General features: G+C 47.5%; 1 protein-coding gene across 2 annotated transcripts in view; it reads left to right on the forward strand.

Annotated features, from left to right (window-relative positions):
* Arhgap25 (Rho GTPase activating protein 25) overlaps positions 1-12,301 on the forward strand; it is a 77,162-nt gene that overhangs the window by 23,132 nt on the left and 41,729 nt on the right. Inside the window, exons 1-2 of one of the 2 annotated variants that reach the window (XM_038318970.1) lie at positions 11,536-11,639; positions 11,790-11,989. In XM_038318970.1, coding sequence (XP_038174898.1) covers positions 11,807-11,989 — 183 coding nt within the window. In that variant the 5' untranslated portion in view covers positions 11,536-11,639; positions 11,790-11,806. Of the gene's footprint in view, positions 1-11,535; positions 11,640-11,789; positions 11,990-12,301 lie in introns of those variants that run through there. The other variant, XM_038318969.1, reaches the window with a different exon arrangement.

Genomic DNA, 12,301 nt, shown 5'->3' on the forward strand with positions numbered 1-12,301 from the left:
CAGGCGGATCTCTGAGTTCGAGACCAGCCTGGTCTACAAGAGCTAGTTCCAAGACAGGCTCCAAAGCTACAGAAAAACCCTGTCTCGGAAAAGAAAAAGAAAAAAAAAGGAGTGTAAAAGAATATTAAAAGAAATGTTGAAGCTAAAAGTTATTATAAATGAAATAAAAATCTTACTAGAGGGTTTCAGAACCAGACACGAGGAGGAAGACACAGAATCTGCAAACTCAAAGGAGGCAGGTGGGCGCTGTCAAGCTTGAGGAGCCAGATTCAAGAGAAGTGTTCAGAACCTAGGGGTCTGTAGGACATGAGTCAACAGAGCAACACACTCACCGTGAAAGTCCCAGGGGGAGAGAGAAAGGGGAAGAGAGGATTCTGAAGAAATAACAACCCAAAACTTCTCACATTTGATGAAAGACACGAATATAAAGATCCAAGAAGCTGAGTCAATTACAAGCATGAGGAGCTTGGGTCCAGGGAGAGGCATTACAACCCAACTTTCAGAACAGAATGATAAAGAGAAATTTAAAAGCAGATGGGGAGAAGTGACTGATCACTTATGAAGGATTCTCAATAAGATTATGAGAAAATTTCTCATCAGAAGTTTTGTACTCCAAAAAAACAGTGATCTGATAAATTCAGCCTTCTAGAAGAGGAACTGTTGACCGAGAATCTTATATCCAGCAAAATTACCCTTCAGTAATGCTAATTCAACTCAAAAAAGGTACCTTCCACCAAACCAGATGACCTGAGTCCAAGCCCTGGGACCCACATGGTGGAAGGAAAGACCTGACCCCTCATGCTGGTTTGAAAGAAAATGGCCATCAAAGGACTGGCACTAGTAGGAGGTGTGGCCTTGTGGGAGAAAGCGTGTCACTGTGGGGGTGAGTGTGACATAAAATCCTGTTGCCTGCAGGACGTAGGACTCTCAGCTTCTCCAGCACATCTGCCTGTGTGTCGCCATGCTCCCTGTCCTGATCATAATGGACTGAACCTCTGAAACTGTAAATGAGACCCCTCAATTAAATGTTTTCCTTGTAAGAGTTGCTGTGGTCATGGTGTCTCCTCACAACAGTGGAGACGCTAAGACACCCCGCAAGTCGTCCTCTGATCCCCACATGTCCTCTATGAAGTTTGCGTGCACACACGTGTGTGTCGCACATACTCTACATACTCTACATAAGTAAATAAAAGATAGATTTTAAAAGTGAGAGGGAAGGTAAGACGTTCCTAGAGAAACAAAAGCTAAGAGCGTTTGTTAGTCTCATGCTTGCAAGAGGTTCTGAATGAAGCCCTTCAGGTCAAAGTGGAACGTTATTAACCTGTAACTCAAAACCAGCGAAGATATACGGACCTCAGAAAATGCGTGTGTATGACTGACAGGTACTAAAGCAAGTTATAACAGTACTACTGTAAGTGCTACCCTTTTTCTGTATGATTTAACATTTTTTTTTTTTTGGTTTTTCGAGACAGGGTTTCTCTGCAGCTTTTTTTTTTTTTTTTAGAGCCTGGCCTGGAACTAGCTCTTGTAGACCAGGCTGGCCTCAAACTCACAGAGATCCGCCTGCTTCTGCCTCCCGAGTGCTGGGATTAAAGGCGTGCGCCACCACCGCCCGGCATGATTTAACATTTTTAAAGATTACTCTAGATGCTAATATAATTGTAATTTTGCTTCATAAACTATATGGTTTTCTTAATAATTTAAGAGATTAAAACGTTCAAGATTAAAAAGTTGACAATTTTCTTGGAATTATAAGATATAAAAATGCAATTTGATGACATTAAGAACTGAAGGCATAGGGGCACAGGCATTAAAAAACAGTATTTGCATATTATTAATGTTAAATTGGAATAAATTCAAATTAGAAGGGAATACGTTTGTTCCATTAAATGCAATTCCAATTGTAATCAACATAAAATAGCTAAATAACATATGCAAGAGAAAATGAGAAACGTAAAACTTTTGCTATAAAAATTCAATTAAATAAGATAGTAATACAGAAAATGAGGAACCAAATGCCATAAGGAACGTGAAAAATGAATGGCAAATGTACAGAATTGAATCCATCATCATCAATGATTACTTTGAATGTCAATGACAAAATAGAGATTTTTCTGAGTGGAGAAGAAAACATGAACCAACAATATGTTATTTCTAAGAGGTTCACTGTGTATATAAAACCACAGTAGATTAAAAGCACAAGCATTAGGATACTTTCCCTGCTAATACTAACTGAGTGAAACTACACTCACAGCAACCGAAATGCCCTGGACCTATAGAAGGGGCTGCAGAAGAGACTCAAGTTACTGAAATAAAAAATGGAGTTGGAGACATTGCCATCTGGTCCACAGACACACAAATAATATGTGAGTACATTGGACAGTTATACACCAGCAACTTGGTAACCAGAATTGTTGGAAGAAAGTTCCAGATGGGCCACACTTTCAAGACTCAATCAGGAAGAACTAAGGAATTGGAACAAACCTTCAACTATAGTCAAGATTGAATAAGTAGTCACAGTTCTGACAAAAAGACCCACTACTTCACCAGTGAATTCCACAAAATTTTTATGTTTTGGAATTTATTTTTATTTTATGTGAAAAAGTAAATGTATTTATTTTGCCTGCATGCATGTCTGTGCATCTGGTGACCTTGGAAGCCAGAAGAGGGCATTAAATCCTCTGGAACTGGAGTTACACATGGTTGGGAGCCACCAGGTTGATACAGGGAATCAAATCCAGGTCCTCTGGAAGAGCAGCCAGTGTTTTCAAATGCTGAGACATTTTCCAGCCCTCCATCAAAACTCTAAAAATGACTGACACTAATCGGTCTCTTTTCCAAAAAAAAAAAAAAAAAAAAAAAGAGGAGAAGACTTCCCAGATTGCTTTTCCAAGCTAGCACCACCCTGAAATCAAAGCTAGGAAAAATGCTAAACAAAAAAGAAAACCACAAACCGTTATTGTTTATAGTATTGTTGTGAATATTGCCAACAAATTACAGTCATGCTGGACCCCACAATATCAAAGGCCATGCATCGTCACCGTGGCATTTATTGCTGGAACTCCAGGATGACTCAACCTTAAAACATCAATCAATACGACACGCCACATAATAGAAGGAAGGACAAATGCACAATCAAGAATGCTGAGGTTGTAGGAGTGTGCCACTCCACCAGGACATGTTCTTTATTGCCCAAGAAGGGAGCCTTCCATTCTTGATTTTGACTTTCAAGAAGGTTGATGTTGAAGGTATTGAATTCAAGTTTTTTTTTTGAGAACATTGAACCTTTTAAAATTTGTCTTAACTATGGATGATATAAGCCAGTAACTCTGCATTCATAGGACAGTCTGGACATTTGTCATAGTTAAGTGACAAAGCGGGCAAAGCTGCCTGACTTTGTGGATTGTATTAAAGTATTTAACTTTACAAACTATATTGGAAATCATTCTTATTACCCATGTAGAGATTAGTTTTGTTCTTCACTGTTTCCACTGTATTTTGTGTGCAGTAGCCTCTCTCTCTCTCTCTCTCTCTCTCTCTCTCTCTCTCTCTCTCTCTCTCTCCCTCTCTCTCTCCCCCTCCCTCTGGCTTTAGCCTCACCTACAACTTCTGATTTTGTTTCACTCTTTTCAGATTTTCTTCTTCTTGCTGCTAAGGTTGCTTTGGCCATTTCCATCTCAACAGCAGTTTGTAAAGGAGAGAGCTGTCCCTGGAAGCCAGAGATCTAAGTGCCTGGGTGAAGGATGGCAGTAGTGATGCCAAAGCTGTCCCTTCTTGATTTCCCCTCAGCCCTCTGGGCTTGAGCAGAATGACTGTGACCAGCAGCCCCAGCGGCTCAGTGCTCCCATCCATTACCTGATTAAATGATAGAGGGGGGAGCAGATCCATGTGAGGGAAAGGTGACCTGTTTAACGTGACATCTGGGTAGTCTCACTGATTCGAGGCTGAAGAGTAACCGTGGGGTCTGGAAACGCCAACTTGGAGAAAGAGCCCGGATGAAATTCACAGCAGCGACTGATGTCTGCGGGATGGAGGGAGCCTGATGGGATCTTGAAAGACGGAGCGTGCTTCCCCCACGTGCATTCCGATACATCCCATTTCTGAATTTCAATGTTTATTGAGGTTGTCACCTTTGAATCTATCCCTTCATTTCCTCTTTGCTGAGATATTTTGAAGGAAATTCCACATACAATGTAAGCTTTTTCTTCATGCTAAAGTAAACATCTTTAAAATCATGGCTGTTCCCTACACATTGCCTTGACCATGCTTACCCACACTAGTCAATATCTCATGTCATCAGCCTTCTGATCATACATAAAATACTTGGATTTCTAATGAGATATTGGATCCTTTTGTCAGGTTGTGTCTCTGGCCACCACACCCCAAAGGTTGTTCATATGCTGGGTATGTGTCGAGGCAGAAATCATTCTTCCCAAAGTTCAGTGGTGGCCCCAGGAGCCAACTAGAGCAATGTCTGAGGAAGGACGAAGGCCTGTGGCCCCCAAGACTCAGGTCTTGATGGGTCCAGAGTACTGTTTTCCTGGAAGGATTCTGCCTGTGAGGGGTAGGGCCCTCACTTGTCAAAACTGCAGCCTTCAACACCCTAACATACTCTGTATGGATGTTAGGGGATAATGAAGCAAACCCTTCCCTAAAGCGGCTAGTTTTGATGCTGGACAAAGGGCATAGCTCTCTTAATTAACTCTTGTCACTGGGTAGCTCATGGCTCTAACTATCCCACAGATGGGAAGCTTTGTTCCTAACAGTCACATCTGGGGAAGCAGGTAGCTTCTCGATAGCCAGAGCCGTGGCTGCCTGGTCTTTGAGTGCTCATTAGAACCCATTGCCGAATCTCTCCTTGTGTCTGCACTGAGGAAGAGGCCGCGCTCAGTAGGAAGTGCTCACGACACTTCGAAGTTTCTTGTTATTACACTTGGTTTCCTGTTATGCAGAGATGGGCAGAGAGAGAAAGAGAGAGAAAGAGAGAGCTGTAGCAACTGGTGGAGACACATGCAGACCTGGGAGAGGCAACTACACTCTACAGTCCTGAGAAACATGAAAGCCCCAAAATGTGAACACCACAAGGGGATCCTGAGACCTACCCTAAACTAGAATTTTCCTGAAGGCAGGAAAACTTTAGGACCTGAGGCTGGTTCCTAGCCTGGGTTTCTAGAGCTTCTGAATGAATAAAAACAACAGAAATCCAGGCCCTCCTAATCCCTACCCCCTCTTTCTCCCTCCCTTCTCTCTTCACACACACACACAAGGCACACAGACACACACCCTTCTATATCCTTTCTTTCTGTCAGCCCCCCCCCCCTTGTTACTACTGAGACAGCATTCATGCTGTTTCTGTCACAAGTCACTACTATCTTAGAATCAGTTCCAAGGTGGGCTCTGCTCTCTGCATCATCGTGGTCACCCAGCTGGTCACCCAGCTGGCATGAAAGATGTTCCTAGCAGATGTAGAAAGCGAAACACACTCCAGTCGTGGGCAGCCAAGACAAGCACTCAGGGACAGTTCTAGGCGTTGCGTCAACCTGTTCTCAAGGGTGAATGTGTCATTTCAGAGAAGACAGCAAAAGTCCCTCTGCTGCCTCCAGGCTCGCAGCTTGTTGTTTGTGTAAGTGGTGATATTCTTCATGCCAGAGCAAAACGGAATTGAGGTTGCTTCGTGGCTTGTTTGCAGCCAGAGGTAGCAATGGCTTTGCTGCTCAGAGGGTTCCTCAGCAGCTCCCTCTCGGCCTGTGGTGAAGCTGGGCTATCTCAGTACCCTACTCCCACTCCAGGCCCTCACTAGGATCCGCTCTGGGAAACTGCTCGGCTCCCAATGCTCTGTTAAGCAACAGAGACTCTTGAGGACCTCTGTGCCAACTGCTGCTCTGTGCAGCCACAGTGACTTCTGAAGATCATCCACCACTTCATTTTTCTGAAGTGAGGTTTTCGTGTTAGTTAAATTTTTCCTTCTAGCATCTCTTGATTCAGACCCTTAAATGTTAGGACCCAGAAGTCTGGGGCAGCTGGAAACGAAGCATTCTTGTTCTCTAATCAAAACCCCCTTGTTCCTGAGGCTCTGAGGGTTTCTTGAGGCAGAGAGGTCTGTGGTCTAGGATCTGATGCTGTCCTGCTACCTGTCAAGGGCTCGGCAATGTAGGCTGTGCGAGCAGTGGGAAGGGTAGCTTTCCTAAGCTATGTAATTCCAAGCCCCCAGACTCCTGGCTCCTTCTTATTCATTCTGCACTCAGCCTGCCCATCCCTTCTCAGTAGCATCTCACAGTGCATCCTTGCCCGCTAACCCCTTCCTAATTCAGGCTCGTCTGCTCCATCTGGGATACCATGTGGTGTCCTGCTAACCTTCCACTTCCACCTCCCTCCCCCTTTTATCCCTCCCCCTTCCCAATCTATCATTGCCATCTTGTTTGACATTAAATCAACTACATACTTTTAATGTTTACAGCACTGCTTGCTTTTCAGTTCTTATGGGTTTTTGTTGTTTGTTTTGTTTTCTCTGTGTAGCCCTGGCTCTCCTGTCTGTAGTCCAGGCTGATCTCAAAGTCGCAGAGATCCACTTGCCTCTGCCTCCTGAGTGCTGGTCAATTCTCATGTTTTAAAACTAGGCGCTGGCTGAGCTATGCCCTTTATCATTGTTAACTCTTGTGGGTTAATCACTCACAAACTGCCACTGATACTCACAAACTCACGAAAGAAGAAACACGCCGCAGAGTAGGCTGAGATTCAGCCATGGCCACTGCTACAGAAGCATCTGTACCCCTCTGCCTCCTGCCTGCTCTTCATTGGGAGCCAGGACACAGGATGAACAAGGGCAAGCAGAGAAGCTGCGCCCTTGTCCTCTTACATTGCAAGCGGAGAGGGAGACAGTAGGAAAACTACAGGCGAGGTGTTGGATGCTGGACTGCTTGTGTGCCCCTGGTGAGGAGGGGATGGTGCTGGAGCACTGCTGAGTTTAGCTGCTGGGTGGTAGAGGTGTGGCCTGATGTGACTCTCAAAGGGTGAGCAAGAACTTTTAAAGAGGAAATCCACACAAGAAGCATACTGTCCTGTGGGTTGGATGTGTAGGGAGAGCAGAAAATGAGCAGAAAGCCACTAAAACCCCAAGTCCAGGGGCAGGGTGTTTACACCTGATCTAGGAGAGGCGTTGACGTTCCGGGAGATCTGTAGTCAGGAGACAAACCCAAGTCGAGGGTAAACCTCAGAAGGGCCATGGCATCAGCAATCCCAAGTCGAGGGTAAACTTCAGAAGGGCCGTGGCATCAGCAATCCCAAGTCGAGGGTAAACCTCAGAAGGGCCATGGCATCAGCAATCCCATCAGCGCTGACTGCAGGAGCCACAGCCTATGGGTCCCTCACAGGACTGTTGTACACAGAGAAGGCAGGCAGGCGGGGCTGTGTTTGTGAGTTCAAGGTGGGAATGGCAGACGGTGTGAAGGCGGCGGAGTGGGGTGGGGGGTTGGGTTTGACTAGCAGTGTGGTGAACTTGAGAAATTCCCTGGTGCCTGCCCTGTAAGCAGCCGGGTGATGAGCCTGCAAGAGCAGTCTGGAGGGACTCCGTGGGAGCTATTTGTCCAGACAGGCGTCCCCGGTGATGCACGGCTCACAGAGAGAGAACAGCAACAAGCCCTCCCAGCTGTAAAGCCTGGTGAACCTTCCCCGCCACACCCCAGCCCCCTGAAGCAGACCAGGGCAGCTGGAGAGCACATGGTAGAGCTACTTCAAAGGTGGACCCTAGGAAAGTTTGCGGTTAATTTTCAGGTCAGTGGGTCAGCAGATGGGAGAGGAAGAGGAAGTGACAGTGTTTCCGAGGTAACCGCTCTGCTCATACTTCCTTCTTCAATTTTCTCTTGTTCCAACTTGGGGCAAAACTAACTTCTGCTGTAGAGATAAAACCCTGGGCACACAGCGCATCTTCTGTTTCTCCCCTCTCCCTGTGACTAAAATTCAGCATGGACAATCTCATTACAAAATGTGCTTATGTTTTTTTTTTTTTGTGGTCCCCCCTTATTCGGTAACATGAAATGGCTCCCTTTTCCCTCTCAGAGAAAGGTTGAAGCCCCAGTCTATACCTAAGTCCTCTTCTCTGGGCCCACTAGTCCATCGGCAGCCAAGAACCTGAAATATGACAGATGGGAACATAGTTTTACTTAATTCTATGTATCCTAATGTATTCATCTGCCTACAGCCACTTACAGTGAGTGCTGTGTTGTCTAGCACAGTGCTTGCTGAGGGCTTGGTCTTCTTCTTTCTGCTAGAATGAGGGTGGGTTTCTGACCTCACTAAAACCCTCACTGTGCTCTTGCAGGGAATTCTACAAACCCTGTGAGGCTGTGGCTTCGCTCTGCCTCCCTTGTCCCCAGTAACCTCCTGTAGCCCTGTCTACCTCGTTCATACCTCCTCCCGTAGGGGAACACTTCCCACGGGTGTGAAGACCAGCTCACTGCGGAGCTTATCACCATGACCGTGTTCGCTGTGAGGAATTAACCACCGACAGTAGCGATCTCCCACAAAAGGGCTGTTCAAAGATGCGACAAAGAAGGGCAGTCAGAGCCAAGGCCCACCAGGCCACTTCTCGCATACTTGCACCATCTACAAGATGGCCCGCCTGATGGCCACAGCTGGGACCCAAGACTGGGCAGGAAGTTCAGTTGCTGGCTCACTGTGCCCCCAGCTGTCACTCTCCCCCTGTATCGGGATCGACTTCCAGCTGTGTAGAATGGGCACAGATCTCTCCACATGCTCTAACTTAGGAGGGAAACCCTGGACATACAATCGTATCAGGGATAGTAAGAGGACAGTAAACACTCAAGAGACACTGGGCACATGGTGAGAGGGATCATGCCAGGCCAGGGTTTGGTATTGTGCTGTCTCAAGGCTATTTTGTCCTCTTTGGGCTGTATTAAGAATGCAAAGTACTCACACATTCTCTTGCCTTCCCCAGGCCATTCTTCAGGGAACAGATGTTTTTAACCGTGATTGTTTTTTTTGACTTTGTTATTGTTTATCACCCTAAAGAATCCTGAAATCCCCCCAGAACTAAGTATTAAAGAATACCCTAGCTACTGGGTTCCATGCTAATCAAATTCCCTCCACTCTGCAGCATCTTTCTGGTTCCTTCAGATCCCTGTCCCCTTTCTGGATGGTTCTGAGATCCTCCACTTTTCTTGCCTCTAAAAGTGATCTTAACCAGGTCTGTGGGGTTCTGGGAGTGGTTAAAGAGATCTAAGCCCTCAAAGACACCATGTGGTCTCTGCCCGACTTCTTCCCTTTCCTTGGTCCCATTTGTTCACATGGAGCCTAGCATTGCTCTGCTGCAAGAAGGGGCCCTCGTCCATATCTGGTGTTGCTGTAGATGAGGGGCCATAGGAGCCGCACTGGAACGAATGGGGTCCTCGTCCATATCTGGTGTTGCTGTAGATGAGGGGCCATAGGAGCTGCACTGGGACGAATGGGGTCCTCGTCCATATCTGGTGTTGCTGTAGATGGGCGACCATAGGAGCCGCACTGGAACGAATGGGGTCCTCGTCCATATCTGGTGTTGCTGTAGATGAGGGGCCATAGGAGCCGCACTGGAACAAATGGGGTCCTCGTTTATACCTGGTGTTGCTGTAGATGGGCGACCATAGGAGCCGCACTGGAACGAATGGGTTCACACTGCGGCCATATTGCAGCAGAAGAGAATGCCATGGCCTCACTCCCCCACCTTCTTCAAAAGCTCTGTGTGGGAGTGACACTTTCACCTTTGTCCATGTGTGCCCACTTCCTGGTACAGATGAGTCTTCTCAAGATACTCTCCTACAAAGAGAGATACAAAGCCACACCAAGTTTTCAGTCCTTCACTCAGGTCCGCTCCTCCTTGTTGCTCCACAGCCAGAGCCCGTTCATCCTCTCAAAACCTGGTGGTGCTTGAGGAAGTAATCAGCCCCAGTGAAAGACTCCGGGAATGAGTTAATAGCTGGGAAGGAAGACTGGAAGCAAAGTCTTGTTGTTGTTGTTGTTGTTGTTGTTGTTGTTAGGGTATCAAGACACAAAGCAATCTCTACAAACCAAATGGGCATCAAACTGAAATGTTACCTTCCACAGCCACTGACCGTATGCTCTCCTGTGCTGATGGCTGTCCAACGGAAGGCTCCATCAAGCATGTGTTGCAACTCTTCCAGTTCCCTAGTGGAAGCTAAGGGCTGAAGGTGTGACCCAAGTGTCTTCTAGGAACACAGAATGACTGCAGGGTTGAGGGGCTCAGGTAGGCAGACGTCTGTGCACACAGCTCTGTAGCTACATGCTACAGGTGACAGTTCTGGTACAGCTGAAGTCGGTGGAGCAAAGACTGTCAATCTGTGTAGTTCTGGTGCTAGAAGGTTGCTACAAACGTGAATAAAGGCTGAGAGCCATGGGCTTAGAGGAAGACAGGCAAGCAGGAATCAAATGCAACAGGGAGAAGTTTGCAGTTAGAGATTTACACTAAAGATGGGAGTGAGTGAAACTGGGGGGTCTGAAGCTTGAAGCGAGAGGAAAGCTGCTCTAGACACGAGCTCCATCCTTCGAGTTAGAAGCAGTCACCAGCGACAGAAATCAGAGTGGCATATGCTTAACTAAGTGTGCTAGATAGTTTCTATGTGTTGTCTGTCTAATACCAACAATTCTGTGTTGTAAGGACTATCAACAACCCAGGTTAGCTAGTATGGAAACTGACTGGGTCTTGGAGAAGTGCCAGTCAAAAGCAAGGCAAGAAAGGACAGCTCTCTATTCGGGTAAGGAAAAGGGATGAGAATAGACTCAATAATTTAACCATATCATTAATGTCTCAGGGACCAACCAAAGCTAACAAAATGAACAGTGAGCTAGAGATGTGCTTCAGCTGCAGAGCGGAGCCCAGACACTGCTGTCAGTGAGTCCAGAACTTGCACAAGGCCACAGCTCTGCCTGCTGCATTGGCTAGAGAAGCACAAAGGCAGGTGTTAGGAGAAAAGGTTGGCTGGAAGCCAGAGGGTGAATGGGTCACTTTGGGGGTACAGGAAGTAAAGACGGAGACAGTTGTTCTGGGTGGTTGTCACCATGGAGGCACAGGCCAGGACCCGATCAAATGTCAGGCAGAACTCTGTAGGAAGCCAAAAGCTGATGATAGCATGCAGTGGGTGGAGGGGTCTGGCTTTGAGATCCACTTCTGCTTCTGCTTCTGCTAATGGTGACATCTGACCAGAAACATACGACAGATGTACCAACCAAAGCCCTTGACCCTGCTGCAAAGGGATGTAAACACAGTGGGTAGGTGACTGGAGGACACAAGATGACGCTTGGCCAGAAACTTCAGGAGGTGCCAAGTCCTCTGGGTCTGGCACGGGGATACAGCCTGTTGGAGACACAGTGTGGGGCAGTGGGGTCCAAGCTCTGGGCTGACTCCTCAAAGGGGCCATGGAGGGAAAGCAGTCAGCTTCCGGTGGTCTGTGCAGCTGTGTGGGCCTTACTCTGGACACAGAGCAGGGCATTATTTTGTTCTCTGTCAGATACTCCCACGCAGGAAAAGGAAGCACCTCTGTCAGATGCTGTGGCCACTTCCTCTTCAGAGGCCCCAGCCAATCTCCGCTTTGCGGCTCGCGGGGCCAGAGGCAGCCGGACTGCAGGCTCTGGTTCGTTGGGCTCCTTTCAGGAACAGGGCCCCGGTTCCTCTCTGGGGTGTGGGGGACATCAGGGTTTTCTCTCAGGTCCCCCGGCCCCCCTGCTCTTGACTCCCTGCTTCATGTCCCTCAGTCAGCCTGCCTGTCTGTTCCTCTCTATAGCTCGGTCACGGAGCGTGATGACTGGGGAGCAGATGGCGGGCTTTCACACACCCGCCACCCCCAACCCCCTCGAAAGGCCAATTAAGATGGGCTGGCTGAAGAAGCAGAGGTCCATCGTGAAGAACTGGCAGCAGCGCTACTTTGTGCTGAGAGCTCAGCAACTCTACTACTACAAGGACGAAGAGGACTCCAAGCCGCAGGTACCCGCTGGGTGTGTGTCCTTGCTTTGGGCCCAGAGGAGCTGGGCAGGGGCCCCCTGGCTGCTTTCACTCCTGTAGGCCTCCTCGGTGAGGACACAGAATCATCCAGACACCTCCACCCGGGTGGTGCTATTGCCTTGTTGCTGATTTTCTCTATATGCCCCGAGTGTGAAGATGGCCGAGATGTTCCCGTTAGTGCAGTAGGGTTCCTAGGGCACCCCAAGTCCAATCTCACACCATAATGGTGACACAGATGGCAACCCACCATGGTAGCTCAGAAGACCTGGTGTGGGGACTCGTTGTTGTTGTTCA

The sequence above is a fragment of the Arvicola amphibius genome, chromosome 2, assembly GCF_903992535.2.
Source record: "Arvicola amphibius chromosome 2, mArvAmp1.2, whole genome shotgun sequence".
Taxonomy (NCBI): Eukaryota; Metazoa; Chordata; class Mammalia; order Rodentia; family Cricetidae; genus Arvicola; species Arvicola amphibius.